This window comes from Hakea prostrata, chromosome 1 (genome assembly GCF_041222555.1).
Source record: "Hakea prostrata isolate BN-2017 chromosome 1, UWA_Hpros_2, whole genome shotgun sequence".
Classification (NCBI taxonomy): Eukaryota; Viridiplantae; Streptophyta; class Magnoliopsida; order Proteales; family Proteaceae; genus Hakea; species Hakea prostrata.
This window is the reverse complement of record NC_142600.1, coordinates 6,969,205-6,984,762: the sequence shown is the minus strand read 5'-3', so window position 1 is coordinate 6,984,762 and position 15,558 is coordinate 6,969,205. Positions and strand designations below refer to the sequence as shown.

The 15,558-nt window shown below is 37.5% G+C and overlaps 2 protein-coding genes across 3 annotated transcripts; both read left to right on the top strand.

Annotated features, from left to right (window-relative positions):
• The first annotated feature begins 2,309 nt into the window (after positions 1–2,309).
• On the top strand, positions 2,310–4,207 carry LOC149027057 (dof zinc finger protein DOF2.1-like). Its single transcript, XM_089146312.1, has 2 exons — positions 2,310–2,586; positions 3,131–4,207. The coding sequence occupies exons 1-2, from the start codon at positions 2,560–2,562 to the stop codon at positions 4,013–4,015; spliced, it is 912 nt and encodes a 303-aa protein (XP_089002438.1). The 5' UTR covers positions 2,310–2,559; the 3' UTR covers positions 4,016–4,207.
• A 4,904-nt stretch (positions 4,208–9,111) lies between these two features.
• Positions 9,112–15,363, top strand: LOC149027056 (uncharacterized). Of its 2 annotated transcripts, none has more exons than XM_089158657.1 (9): positions 9,112–9,383; positions 9,471–9,593; positions 11,731–11,931; positions 12,033–12,293; positions 12,738–12,772; positions 12,853–12,948; positions 13,666–13,816; positions 13,893–14,569; positions 14,654–15,363. In XM_089158657.1, exons 2-9 carry the CDS (start codon positions 9,473–9,475, stop codon positions 15,107–15,109), a joined length of 1,998 nt encoding a protein of 665 aa, XP_089014783.1. In that variant the 5' UTR covers positions 9,112–9,383; positions 9,471–9,472; the 3' UTR covers positions 15,110–15,363. The 2 variants fall into 2 exon arrangements, with proteins under 2 accessions (XP_089014783.1, XP_089014775.1); XM_089158649.1 differs by having other exon boundaries at positions 11,722–11,931.
• Positions 15,364–15,558: the final 195 nt, after the last annotated feature.

Here is a 15,558-nt window from a genome sequence, read left to right as displayed (position 1 = left end):
GAAAAGACAGATTAAGAGAGATTATGAGAAGAAGAATATCTCATCGACTTCTCCACCTTCATCTTGCTGGGGAACTCCATGATAATGGAGAATATTGAAGCATAATGTGATCTATCAATATCAAATTGCCTTGTAGCTTTCTAATGTTGAATCCTTGATGTCGAATTTAGATAAAAGGATAATTGATTTTTATTAAAAAAAGAATGAAGGATAAAAATGTAAACTCGCTTGAATGAAGGAGAACAGTTGTGATAAAAAAGGCGAGGGAAAATAGCTAAAGTTTTCCAACTACGTGTCAACTGGTTATCACAAGTGAGAGAACAGGCAATTTTCCTCGAAAGAAATTACAAACTCAAAAGCACTCTCCACGTGCCGTTAAGTTGTACCAACAATGCTGGCTCAGTTCAGTTTCAGACTTTCAGTTCACACCGGCAACGTAGATTATTCTTTACTTCACAAGGCGGGAAGCCCATGGGCTCCACATTCCACTTTCTAATTCCTTCCCTTCCCCTACACTCGCGCACACTCTTGAGTCTCTGCCTAGCCTAGCAGCCTAAGTGGGTGGGCCTTTTATTTTTTTCCATTTTTAAATTCAAGGAAAATCTCGCGTAAATCGAGATATTCGCGTCTCAATCGGCGTTCGTCGGCCACGTGTTAGATGGGTCATAGGGCATAAAAAACTGAGGCCACCACTTTTTCTCGTTCTGTCGCCCGCTTCACTGTTTCAAATTCTGGAAAACGTCTTCTTTTTCTTTTTTCTTTGGTAAAACTTCTGGAAACCGTAATTTATTCGAGGTCCTATTACCAAGTTTGACATGATTACCGTAATGATCGGACCGGGTTCGATTGGTTCATCATGTACTTCATTGTGTACTTCGCAATTTGAAAATAGACTAATACAGCCGGTTAGGGAGGGCCCTTCAGAAATTGAAACCATCTTAACTAAAAATGGGTTTGTGTACGGATACGGACACGGATACGGGTAGGGATAGAAATGGGCTTGGTTGAGACCAATATATTTCTTCCAGCTCTTGGATTCTGTTGTGAGAGTTAGATTCTTTTAGCTGCCCTGCCCCTACTCATAGAGAGCAGTGTCGGCCAGATGTGTTTCCTTTCACTTTCGCTTTACCTCTCTTGGGGGAAGGTTTGACTGGTAATTTTGACTGATCAACAAGAACTTGACTGAAACCAATGATAGCAATGTGTAGGCATTGGCCCCCACCTTTTTAAACAGGATAAGAGCCCACCATAAAGTGAGGCTCACGTACATGTGGTGCTGATGCAGGGACAGGTGAGCTTTAACGGTGCTTTTGGAATTTTAATCCAAATTAATCGATGGGATTTAAAACCGGAGGAGCTGCCAGGTTCTGGTTCTGGTTCTGGTTCTGGTTCTGGTTCCGGTTCTAGACCTAATCCCGACCGACCAGTGCCATCGATTATTGCTCTCGAGATTCCAATATGCCATTAGCTAGTGGCTCAAAGGTATGGTTGGTAGGGCCCAGCTAAAATGATATGAAATGGAGATTAAGTCGATAGACCATTGATTTCAAAATTGATGCTTTGTTAGATTCTGGTTCTAATTTCAAAACTAGGACTTCGGTCTTGTTTGATAATAGAATTATCTGGCCTTACTTCTTACGATCCGTGGCCAGACCCATTGAAATTCGATCCGACCAATATCAAACCAAACCAATTGGTTGATTCCCTAGCCATGTAGTCATGTAATGGGATGGGATGGGATGGGATGGGATGGATTGATTCTGAATCCTGGTTGCCGGGTTCCGGTTCCAAATCGTCAAATATGCAAAAGCTGCGCAAGTGGGCATGGTGGGCCCAGTGTGTTATGGGGGGTGTGGTAGTTGATGGTGACGTGTGAGTTATTGGGGATGGGGATTGGTGAAACCCTAGGAGGCATGGAGGGGTAATATGGTCATAGTGGTTGCCAGTACCGACGGATTACGGGAAGAACGCCTAGGAAAGTAATGCAGTGAATCCGATGTCATGATGGGGATGATAGATTCATGTCATCACTCCATCATAACACATTCATTCAACAACATCACATGATGGGTGACGCGGGACAAAGGTGCGTTTTCCTTTGTCTCGTTGTCGTTCGTTGTTCCTTACATACTTACATAATTACATTACATTACATTACTCCATGAATCGCCGAGTTTTTGGGCGATTCATGGTTTTGGCTTGTTCATCGGTTTTCGATGACCGAGTGGGGCCCACACATGATTCCCATCATCAGTCTGATGGGACCCACACTTCTTCATTGAATCCGTTGCAGATCAACTCGAATTTTCCATGCTTTCTCTGCGTGCAACCCAAAGCACATCAATCGTCCCGTACGAAATCTTATTTATGTAATCATTCTCTCTCTCTTCTTTCTTCTCTCTCTGTGTTTCCTTGCTTTATTTATCTACCTTCAGACAGATCTTCTTCTCGCTTACTTTGCAGTCTGTCATCACCCACGCCAATTCTCTCTCTCTCTCTCTCTCGCTCGATCTGTTTGTGTTGAATACAGATTCAGCAGAGGTTTGAAGTCTTGCATGGATGGATCCTTCAAAAGCCCAACAGCAGGTAAGGAGATCAGAGTTCAAATCAACACATTAATTTTCCGAACTCTCACTTTACTATTACTTCCTTTTCCTTTTTTTCGTTTCAGTTTTATTCTTCTTGAAGGTCCTCTCCACCTTTATTAATATAAAGTTTTTAAAACAATAATGGAATGAGAGAACTCTTTAGTAGCTAGCTTTTTGCTGGTTTGAACTCAAAAGCCATGATCCTCTTCGAATTCTCTTCATGATCCTGTGTTTTTTTTGCTTCGAATTCTCTTCATGTAAATAAAGGGAAAGTAACTAGGCTCTCATAAAAGAAGGAAGATCATTAATATTATTTCGACTTTTTTTGGATTTTAAGAAGTGGGTATTCATTGTTTCTCAGTCTAATTTGGATCTTGATCTGAATGTTTTCTACTGCTCCATCTTTTTGCTTCGTAGTTACTAAATGGTGAACTTTGAAATAATCTAATCATGGGTCATGGTTTTGATCCTTCTATTTTATGGAAAATTTTATCAGAATGATCATCTTAGGGTTTCTCTTTTAACTGTCAAATTCGTTACAGGCCCTGGAAGAAGTGTTGGGTTGCCCAAAACCACAGCAAGAGAGGAGAATTAGGCCACAACCAGAACATGCTCTTAACTGCCCAAGGTGCGATTCAACCAACACCAAATTCTGTTACTACAACAACTACAGTCTTTCACAGCCCAGGTATTTCTGCAAGGCATGTAGAAGGTATTGGACCAAAGGAGGAACTCTGAGAAATGTTCCAGTTGGAGGAGGTTGCAGGAAAAACAAGCGATCATCATCATCGTCATCATCATCAAAACGAACACAAGAACAATCCCTCACCGCAACAAACTCTAACCCAATCCCTACCCTTCCCCCTTTAGCTTATGATTCCAATGACCTCACACTTGCTTTCTCCAGGCTCCAAAAACAACCCAATCGTCAGTTGGGTTTTGATGACCATGAGAATTCTATTCTGGGAAACCCTAACCCTAATTCCACCCACTGTGACATCCTGGGCAACCCTGATACCACAACCACCACTACAGGTCCTGGTTTCATTGACGCACTTAGAAGTGGATTTCTTGATACTTCCTCAAATGGGTTTCATAATTTCTACTATGGACTGGGAAACGGAAACCTTGGAGACTTAGAAGGCAGTGCTGGTGCTGGCAGCGGCATCGTGGGCGGCGCCACCGGTGGAAGCCTTGGAGGTGGCGAGATGGCCTTTCCTTACGAGGATATCGGTGGTGCAACAACAATGACAACAATCAAACAGGAATTCTGCAAAGGCAAGGATGGAGAAAATAAAATCTTGTATGGGTTTCCATGGCAAGTTGGTGGAGAAGGAAATATTGGTGGTCTGGACTCAGCTGGGAGAGAGAGCTGGAATGGATTAGGGTCTTCTTGGCATGGACTTGTTAATAGCCCTCTTATGTAAATCATCTTCATGGTTTGATGGGTTCTATTCTATTGGCTCCATCATACTTTTTTCCTTTAAGTTGATCAAAGCTGTATCAAGTGTTCTTGAGCTAGGTCTCTTACTTTAATCTTCTTCTGTTTTGTTCTTTTCTGTTTTTTCTCCTTATTTGTAGTATTAATTGGTGGGTATACTAATTAATGGATTTTCTGATTTGTTTTTTAGCCGAGTAAAGGATATATCATAGGTTGATAAGAAAGCTGTAAGATGGCATGGAAAGAGAATGAGAGATTGAGTGAGTAATATTTCATGGTTAAGCTCTCGAAGCTTGATCAATGGTGTGTCTGGTTTGTCGTTCTTGTTGCAGGGGTTTCTGGATTCTCTGAAGAGTGGGGTTCATGTTCTCTTTCATGATTGTCTCTCATTTTGAGGAAGATTCACAGACAAAGATATAAATGAGTTTTCTAATGATCAATAATTCAAGGATGATGGACTGATATGAATCTTCTATCTTTCTTTACTACCTTCCACGCATGTTTAAGTACTGATTTCAATTTAAAACTTCTGTTTAAATTTTAATTTCTCATTCCTGAGCAGACCAAATCTAATTTGGATTTGGGCGTGAAAGAATGCTGATCATCTGAGACTTCTGTTTGTTCTTTCTTGGGTTTCTTAATTCCTTATTTTAATTAATTTCATCACCTCAAGTGTTTCTAGGTCTTATATAAATAATAGCATGCGCAATATAGTAAGCACTACAATTGGATAGCATTGGTGCAGAAGATTTCCCTTCTGTGGAATTTAGATTTCTTTGGTATTAGAGCATGTGGAGAGGAATTTTCTTCTTCTTTTTTTTTTAAGTTTATGTTATAATCAGTCTAAGGTTCCATAGAATTGTGTCTATCTGTATTAATCAAATATGAAGGAACGAATAAAAATTAGATTTGTGATCAAAGAAGCTCTCTTTGGGAGCTGGGTTTTTGTCACCATAGCTTCACAAATCACATACATGTTAAGCAAAGCTCCTCACTGAGATTAAGTGTTTATGAGAACTAGGGGTTTAATTAAGTGAAAGAAAGCATTATTAGGTTATGGTAATAGTGATATTTAAGCAACAATATCAGCTGTAGGGCTAGGCTCTAAAAGTTATTTTTATTTTTTTGAATTTAGCCAAACGGCTACTTATGATTTTTTAATTTTTTTTTGCCTTTCTAATTTTTGGATCTATCAAGAAGAGCAATCAAAAGTTGCATGTATGCATTTTCCAATTAATGCAAAATAAAACCTACAAGTTATGTAGAAAAGGATAATTTTCAAGTGGTTTTGCAAAGAACATTTTGTTTGAAGGTGCATTAAAACTCCCTTAACCTAACCTTGATTTTTTAATTCAATAAGTTGGTTACTTGATTGCCAATATGGTTGTTCAAATTCGGTGGATACAATTTAATTGGGGATGGTTGTGGTCAAATTGAATTAAAGAATCTCCATTAAAATGAGTGGAGAAGAATTGTGTGAGTAATTACATTGGTAATGAATTGTCTAGTCAAGCACAAGGCCATGGATGAATTCAATAAATTTGATAAACAAATTTGAGTGTGAAGAGTCTCTCCCCCACAAGTACTCGGTTATATGGTCTAAAAAAAAATCCACAACACAATTTCATATTTGTTGATATTCTTTCTCTCTCTCTCTTTCTCTTAATTAGCACATATGAGTCTGCATCAAAATGTATTAACTAGTACATCATAATACTCTATACATTTCTTGAAATCATGTAACCAGTACAATACTTGATACAGATATTTCAAAACCTTGCTTTATTTATTATAGAGATTTTTTATGTGTGGGTCTCTTTAGTGGACTATAAACTAATGTTGAGTCTCCTTAGTGCAATATGTTACGTGTGGGTCCCAACCAAAGTAACACCATTAGCCGCCATTAAGTGTATTCAAATTTCAAATCTGAAAGGACCAAAATACCCGTCAAGTTATTTAATACAATGTGTTATGACTAAAATACTCTTCAACTATTCACAATATATATATATATATATATATATATATATATATATATACACATATATATTTATATATATATATATATATATATATATATATATATATATATATATATATATATATATATATATATATATATTTTATATATATATAAATTAAACTACAAAGTGCGTATTAGGATGGATGTATTAAATAACTTCAAGGTGCGAAATTTCGGGAGAGATCGCCGGCGAAATCTTGCCGAAGTTCGCCTGAAATATCGAAGTTTCGAGAGAGTGCTGGACGACAAAGTTCACGCCCTTTCCATTTCAGTTTTTCTTTATTTTATCGTTTTTCTTTTCTCCTATGTAGTTCGACGAGTTCACGCCCTTCCTGGTTCTCTTATGTTTCTTTCTCTTCCAACTGCAGCTGTTCTCTTTCTTTCTTTCTTCTTCTTCTTCTTTTCCTTCAACGATCTTTCATTTGATTTGCCGGAAAATCGTTTCAATCTATTTTTTATTTTGGCGATATATTTTACCTTGAATAACTTGAGAGGTATTTTGGTCCCTCTAGGTATACAATTTGAATACACTTAACGGTGATTAATGGTGTTAGTTTGGTTGGGACCCACATGTAATATATTGTACTAAGGGGACCCAACATTAGTTTGTGGTCTACTAAATGAACCCACATATAAAATTCTTTTTATTATATTAGTAGCTCAATTCATTATGAACCCAAGGACTACATCTAGTGTATACATGTTTCTTTATTATTATTTTTTTTTTTCAAAAATAATTTATTCACACACCTCGTTTGCGGGAAGAAGGAAAACTTCATACATCAAGTGACAATTTTTTAAGGAAAAAACCATCAAAATGCAGTAATTTTAATACAACTTTGAAATATGGTTATCTTCTCCTTTCATCATTATCATACTTAGTTATAATATATGCGATAGAACCATCTTGGGTCACAAGACATAAAAATTCAAGGCTGCCATGAAAAAGGAGTTTTCTAAATTAATGTGGTTTATAATCATCAATAAATCAGATGTGGACTCATCATGAATGTTGCTTTTCCGGCAATAATATATATGATCAATAAACATTTACGTGACACTATGCTTTATCATTTGTCACCTTCTTAGATGTATGAATTAATGGGTTTGCTAAGATATTAGGGTGCATAGATTTCTAACAATTGATTAACATGTTAGGTAGGATGAAAGAATCTGAATTTGGATTTTTTTTTGGTTAAAATGGTTCAAAATGTGTAGCTTTACAAGCTGTATAGTGCTAAGAATGCCGTATGAAAAGATGTAGTACTTAGAATGTAATGAATTTTATTTTCTCATAAAAAATTTAATAGATGTTTTGTACTTTCTACCCAAGAAAATAAAATGTTGTCTAGTACTAACGGGATTTTGATAAGGAATTAACGAAAAGTAAAGTATGGCACCCATTAATGCGATATGAAAGTTGATACATAATCTCTTTTCACATTTTAATTGAACACGAACTATCTCAAAGACTGCAACTTTAAACGTATCACATATACCAAATCAATAATATGTAAACACATTCATATATATATATATATATAAAAAAAAAAATAACATATTACATTACATAAAAAAGTTAGACTTAAGTTTTTTCAAACAAAAGAAAGAAATTGGAATGATTCAATGTTCCTAGAGGTGAAGGGATTCCTTCTTCACCCTAAGTGTCTAAGTTTGACTAGTATTTTTGGGGTTGCCAGGACTTGAAAATTTTATTTAGTCCATTTCCTTGTCAAAAATGAACCATCAATTTCCTTCTAAATGTGTGATATGTGTCATAACATCAGATTCCAACCGTTTGATGTGATGTTACGACATATGTCACACATTTATAAAGAATCCATTTCCTGGTCAAAAATGGACATGATATTGGTCATTGGGGCTGTGATCTTCCAAGCGTTGTTCTTGGTTTAAAGACTTATAATCGGCATAGGCCCAAACACAAGCCAATCTATTACACTAGAATAGCTAAACAGGTCCAAGGGATTGCGTTCACTCTTACTCATGGGCTTCAACCAAAACCTGTCTATTGTACTACTTGTCCATGGGCCTCAAAAGTGTTTTTACTTAAAAAAAAAAACGAATTAAACAAACTTCTTTAAGAAATAAAGCAAAAAAAAAAAAAAAAGTAAAGTGTTGTTGAACAGATGTATGAATAAGTTAGCTAAACAGCTCTAAATAAATTAAATAAAATTAATATTTTTTCTCCCATTATTTTTTTTTGGGTACTAGTGCTCTTTTAATACTGAAAATTTAATGCCGTATGCAAGGATGAAACCCATGACCTCTCCACTGAGAAGCATGAAGAAGAAGAAAATGAGTTTTCACTGAAGCCGATAGAGAAGGAATCGGAAGAAATATAGAAGGAACCGAGGAAGAAGAAAAAGACATTACTAACCGTCAGTTTTCAGTGAAGCCGATGGAGAATGAACATGAAGAAATAGAGAAAGGAACCGAGGAAAAAGAAAAAGACGTTACTAACCATCAGTTTTCAGTGAAGCCGATAGAGAAAGAACATGAAGAAATAGAGAAGGAACAGAGGAAAAATAAAAAGACATTATTAACCGTCAATTTTTAGTGAAGCTGATGGAAATGGAACATGAAGAAATAAAGAACGAACTGAGGAAGAAAAAGTCGACAATTATTTTATTATTTTATAAATAATTGGAGGAAAAATAGAAATTTTATTGACTGATTTAGATTTAGTCAATAGATTTGGCGATAAACCGTTTAGTTAACATATTCACACTTCCATTCATCTACAGCCCATTCAAAAAATAAAAAGGAAAAACCTTGGTTTGAGATGACGTGGAAATTTTCCTGCCGCTTCAGATGCCACTTGGGAACAAATAAGACACGTGTTGTCCCAAATCTGTACGTGAGAAGTCGTTTCCTTACTCTACATGTACGGGGAAGCTGATTCGGACCTAAAAGGGGCCCACTCTAACACTGTCCTAAATTAGGGCTACTCGAAATACGATCAATTCCATGAGCGTGGGCTTTGGTCGGCCCACTAAGGACCTGAAGGCCATCAAATCAAAATGAAGAAATAGAAGATCTAAAATTCCCGCTCATTGTTGGTAGCAATCTCTACGCTTCTGAATTTGAATGTTAATTTTCTGTGGGATCAACAAAGAAGAGAGGCGAGAGAGCGAGATCGGCACTGGCACTCGGCCACTCGCCAAATCTGCCTCAATCCTCATTAATAGGGTGAATAAATAGCCGTTTTAGCTCTGATTTTTTCAAAATTTCTTCATTTTTTTGGGTTTCAAGAAGAGAGAGGAGGGACAACGACCTCAACTTCGAATTTCAAGTGCCGCTTCATCTGTTGGTAATAAGCTCTTCTTGCGAGTTTGACTATTTGCTATACTAGTTCAGTAATCCCAGATTGTTACTCCGTTTCGATTTGTTTGCGCAGCGATGGGTGAAAGCGATAAGTCAGTTCAGGAGATGGAGCGGTTTAATCCCTTCGATGTTTCAACAGAGGATAATTGCTTGCTTGCTTCTTCTTCGGGGAAGACAGTGAATCTGAAAACTTCCAGTTAGTTTCTTCATCTTCTTTTGTTTGATCTTGTTTGGCTTGAAGCTCACTAATGGTTTGAGTCTGGCTGATGTAGTATGTTCTTGCTATTTTTTTCTTTTACTACTTGATTCAGCGTTCTAGGGTTTAAGGATTTATTTTATAGCTGTTTATTGATGATTTCTGTCATTTAATTTTGCGATTTTAATTGCCTCCATTGTCTCGGTCAATGACCAAGGTCTTCTGGTGGGCTTCCGTTTTCTGCTTGTCTTCATATTCTTGTCGTGATGGGTTTGTTTGCTACCACAGACGATATGGGTAGGAAAATGTTGCCTTCGGCATTTGTTTAGTGTTTACCTTAAATGTTGCTAATTATGATCTATTGCTACATAATCATCTTTGTAAATACAACGTTGAAAGTGGCAAAACCATGTTACCGGGTTTTATTCTTGCTTGAAAATGACTGGATGGTCAATTAAACCTAAATATCAGCAACGGATTTTCATGCTGTGAAGGAGGACAGGGTCGAACTGCGGAATACAACTTGGTTGTACGTAGTCTATCATTTGAGGCGTTCTTTTGTTAATTCACTTGGAATGACCTATTTGCTGGCTTTTCATTGATAAGATGCTCTGCTTTTGATAGACTACAAATTTTGCTCATATGAAATGGTGTTCGCTGAAAGTAGATGGAATGACAGATTTCTTCCTTTGTAGAGGAAAGAGGATTCCTTTTGGATTTTAGTTTCTATCAGAGGCTAATGGAATTTTGCTGCTACTGGTTGTTGTATTTGCAAGTGAAGTTCAAACCAACTGTATTTGGGTGGGGATAAAGGATGAGAATCGTGGATGAGGAAGTAGGAACTTGGTACTTCGCAATGAGTTTTTTCTCTTGTTAGAAAACTGAAGAGACTTGTTATTTGGATTATCATTTCACAGCATGGAGGCATCTAGGTTTCTTTTCAGATGTAAAACTTGGTAATTTCATTTGTAATGCCATTTTCCTTTCGTATTTAGATGTCAGTCTGCCTAACCGAGGACTGAAGGAATATTCTGCTTTCAGTTTTCGTGGATTTGTTTTGGTTTCAGTAAGCCTATTCCACTTGAAGTGAAGATGTAAACACCCACATTTTAGAAACTCACCCGGATTTCCTATGATTGTCATGCCAAAGAATAGGCCATCTGTTTTGCCTTATTTCCACTTGTCATGTATTCTGCCTATGTCAAAAAAAGAGAGCTGTTTCTGTCTTTCTCTCTCCATCTTCTTCTTCTTTTTTCTTTTCCTTCTCTTTTTTGCAGAGTGTGTGTGTGTGTGGAGGATTTGAAAAATCAAAGGACTTATATCCATAGTTCATAAAATGTTGCTACTTCAGAGGTTATCTATTAATTGGATGGGGAGAACCTGTCGTGTCATCAATCCATGTAAAAATTTGTTACTAATAAGGAAGACGACACTGGCAGAACAGAAGATGTTTCACTTGAACAATAACTGGACAATCATGACTAATGCTGTCAGTGGATGCAATGCTTCTAGTAATGTAACGGGGTTAATGCCCAATGTGTTTTCTTACATGTAACTACTACAATGCAGCTTAAATGACCAAGTGCTGTTGAGTATTTGCATTGCATATTCATGAGAATTTAAGGCAAACTAGCGTTTTAATGTTTCGCTATTAGAAATATATGTGTTAATTGACACATTGGTTACCAACTCTGCCAGAAGCAGAAAGCAGACAAATGAGTACATTCAAATATCCAAAATTTGTGCAAGTGTTGGACTGGAGACGTATTAATTGTTTTCCCATTTAATTTTCCAGATGTTGTTGCCAACCACATTTCATTTAACCTTTAAGCTTCCCTATTCTTAGAGAACAGTAATGTTGTTACATAGTTGTTAGTTTCAGGTTCAATCATTTGAGATTCCACTTGGAGAAATTATATACAGATATCCACCCAAGCTAAAGTTTAATAGCCCAGGCCTGGAAATGTTTACAAGTAAATGCATCTTAGAATTATGAACATGCTTTCTGATTTCTGGTGTTGGCTTCTATAGCTCTCCATCCATTATACGTATAGTTTTTTCATTCAAGCAAATTTCTCTTGGTTAAATCCTTTGCCAAGTTGCCTGACATTAATTTTGACATGAAAAGGGTTCACAGAAAATAAAGAAGACATTGGTGGCTTTGAGTTGTCTGATGCTAGAAATGCCCAGGATGGTGAAAATGCAGCTGATTTGATTAGGCAAAATGAACAGATACTTGCATCATCTGAATGCGCAGAACCTGAAAGAAAAGGAAAGTTTAGCAACTGTAATCTGCGCAAAAGTTTAGCATGGGATAGTGCCTTCTTCACAAGTGCTGGTATGCTTTCACACTTCTATTTGTTGAATTTGAGATCTTTGACTGATAATATACTAACTTCAAGTTCATTGTCATTACTGATGAGCATATCTTCTTCTCAGGTGTTCTTGATGCTGAAGAGTTGTCTTTCATAAATAAAGGATTAAGTAAACCAGAATCACCCCTATTGCCTGGCATTCTGGAAGATGTTAGGAGATCGGCCGAGTCCAACTCTACATTTGATAGTGACTTGACTTTGGAAAGCATTGAGATTGATTTGTTTGAAGATATAAGAGCATCGATTCAAAAATCCAGTTCTGCCGTTGTTGCACCTTCTAGAAGCAACACAGGACCAGTAGAACGTGGAACCCTAAGTCTTCGCCGTAAGTATTCTGCACTTGTCTTCAATTTGTCTTGGCCCAAAGAAAAGCATGAAGGAGAGCATCTAGGTATTAAGCTTTACTGCATGGCTTCTTCAATGATCCAAAGCATCTAATCATACACTGCTGGCTACTGTACCCTGTATTTTTTGGCTGCATAAACAAATTTGAAGTTCAAAATATTAGATGCTCAGGGTTAGCTGATTAGAAGCATTATTGGGCTAGAAAATCTCAGTAGGATCTGTGAATGCTGGGTCACCATCATACTGTCTGCATATTTTATCTGTCCAATGTTCTTGTAGAGATGTCTAAAGTTCATTTATCTAATGATGTTGGCTGAACTATTTTGTACTTTGGGTTATATGCTGGAACATGTGTTACTTTTTACCTTCTGCATTAGTCTCCTTGTAAAGAACTCTCAAGATTAACAGTGATCCTTCTTTTCAGCTTCAAAGAAGATCGGACTTCCTTCTCAAAATATGGTAAGTTCAAATATTTCAACCTTTCTAGTGTTCTGTTATTTCCTGAATGTGTCTGATGAAGCTACTAACACAATTTATAGCCAAAGCCTGTAGTTGCTTCCAAGAAGAAAAGCACTGGCATGCAGGACATGGAGAAAACTGCAAAAAAGGCTTCTCATGGCCCACATCGTGTACAGGCAAGTAAATGTTTCTATTTTCCTTTTGTATCTAATCTACCATTCATTTGGCTCACCGGTATGGTCTGGACTTCCAATCTTTGTTTAGCCATGACACTGGTTCATGTCAAAATTGCTGATTTAACAAGACACAGCAAAGGATTCAACTTGGATAGTTGGATGTCCATTTCTTGCATTCTCATTGTCTTACAGTTAGTTTCAGAAACAGCTAAGAGGCTTAGTGAAACTGAAATAAATCCTGCAAATTAAGAGCGCCTTTTAGATGTTGGATAATACTTGCAATTTTTTTTAAGGGCAATTTGAATTGCAGGCACTGTTTTAAAGTTTATAGTTGGATTGGTCAAATCAGGTGACTCAGATCAAAATCAGCCAGTGACTGGAATCAGCTGTGACTGATCTTAATTCTGGAAGTTCTGATCTGCACATTTTTAGGGTTTTCTCATTGGATTGCTGGGTTCATATCCAGGCCAATTGTATGGTTTCTAAGACTGTTTCTTGCTGATTCCATCCCCAAATTCAATTTTCGTAACCCTGAGTGCAGGTGGTGTCATGGTCTTCATGGATGAAACCATCCTCATGTCCTGCCCCATCAAAGGGTCTCCCAATGTAGTGGTCCTAATTTGTGTACACTACAGAGTAGCTAGGTACAAGGAGTCATGAGTTTCTGACTTCATTACTTATATTGCTGACATCCTTTAATGTTTTGATTTTATGAAGCTGCCTGCTACAAGTCGTGAGCAGATTTCATCTCTCAAGCCTCCCAAGATACTAGGCAGGGCTGTCCCCCCTTCAGCTGCTCCAACGAAGAGGAATTCTTTGGGTGCCCGCCGTATCAAAGTAGAAAATAACACCAGCAAAGCTGTGTCTGGTAATTTAAGACTAACTTCTCTTGCAGGATCATGATATGTATTGTGTGTTCCTAACTACTTGATTCAATTTTGCAGGTAAGGTAGAACTAGTGGGGTCCAAAAAACCTGGTCTGGGTGATTCTGGAAGTTCTAAACCGAGATCTTCTTCTTCCTCAAAATCTTCTTCTTCAGGTTCGTCCCCCTCATTCCCCTCAGTCAACAGGTCTGGAAGCACTTCTTCTGACTGTAGGGGTAAATCCCCTGCAAACAGCTCAAGAAACAAAGCCAGTGCCAAAAATGGTAATCTTGCTTCCTCCGGTTCAACCCGTGCGGACCCTGTGAGAACCTCGTCAACAACTAAAATTGATTCTGGCAACTCTAACCTATCTGAGTACCTAGCATCTATGTCCAAGCATCATTCAATGTTATCGCCAGCTAGCTCTATTGATGGCCAGTCTTCAGAATCATCTTCATCTACCTCAACTGTCAACCAGAGATCTAATTATTCTAAAACAAGTAGTAGTTCACCTCGAAGTGGATTCTCCATAGACAATGATGTCTCTCAAACACTGGGTCTGCAGGCACATCCAAAGAATCAGGCCAGTTTTAGATATGGATGCAATGGAACAGAGTTGTTGAGTCAAGGTGACAAGAAATCTTCTGTTGGATCTTCCACAAATGCCCATTCTAATTTATCTTCTACAAATGTGGCCAGGAGCACCCAGCCTTCAGGTCTTCGAATGCCATCACCTAAGATTGGATTTTTTGATGCGGTTAGTCTGATTATAAGTTTACATTTATTTCTTTAATTTAGACATCCTCCTGATAAAGTATTTATGTGAGCAAACTTTTTTCAGGAGAAAACTGCAGTGTGCTCCCCCAGGGGAAATTTGCAAGGAGTTACAAAATGTTATCCTAGAGATGGAGCAGCAGTCAGTTACTTGAATCCCAGTAAGACTAAACCTGGTAGAACTCAACCTGTGAGAACTCTAACTGGAACTGGGAAACTAAAACTCGAATCTGCGCAAACTGCAGCGCTGTGTCCTACATCAAATGTCAAGCGTATCTCTGAAGAACTATCTGAACATGCACATGCTTCACAAAAGGTACCTGACTCATCAAAGGACGTAGAAGACTTCCATTGTAAACTCCCAGAGTTTCAAAAGTCTCCAAGAAGTGCCAACCACGCAGCTACTTGGGAAATAGGTGATGCACCAAATTCAGCAGATGGAACCTGTGTTTCCATTGGAAAAAAAATTTATTTAGGATTGAAGAGCAGGTTGACAGTCTTAGTAGAACCGTGGGATTTATAGACCTCTAAAGTCACTTGGTTATGGAGAAGTGCTCTTTTTGTCAGCTTGATGTCAATCATCCAAATCTTAGGGTTCGGTGAAAGAAAATAACTAAATTACTTTTATTGGCTTTTATGTTTTATCCTTGATGTATATGTATATTTGCAAGTTAGCTGTAGCTGCTGTATCTGCAAACTCGCTTTGATAATCATCAATTATAAATTTATGGAACGTTTAATCAAAAGTATCACCTTCTCTGTTCTCAAGTGCAAATGCCAATGGCCGTTCTTATTACTGGTAAGCAGGTTATCGATTACACTATTACCAAAATTCTATCTGTATGGAGAGGGAACGGAAAAACTTGGACAACGTTAAACAAAATAGAATAATTTTTCACGAATCAGATCAGATAATGACCGGTGAAATTCTGAAAAGGTGTTCTTCATGTAAATTTCACAATTATCTAATTC

Bases quoted from the DNA above. Each gene is read 5' to 3' on its own strand.
- LOC149027056 (XM_089158649.1), top strand. From the start codon at position 9,473: ATGGGTGAAAGCGATAAGTCAGTTCAGGAGATGGAGCGGTTTAATCCC. The intron at 11,932-12,032 runs GTATGCTTTCAC...TCTTCTTCTCAG, and splicing joins TGCCTTCTTCACAAGTGCTG to GTGTTCTTGATGCTGAAGAG. The intron at 14,570-14,653 runs GTTAGTCTGATT...AACTTTTTTCAG, and splicing joins AGATTGGATTTTTTGATGCG to GAGAAAACTGCAGTGTGCTC.
- LOC149027057 (XM_089146312.1), top strand. From the start codon at position 2,560: ATGGATCCTTCAAAAGCCCAACAGCAG. The intron at 2,587-3,130 runs GTAAGGAGATCA...AATTCGTTACAG, and splicing joins CTTCAAAAGCCCAACAGCAG to GCCCTGGAAGAAGTGTTGGG.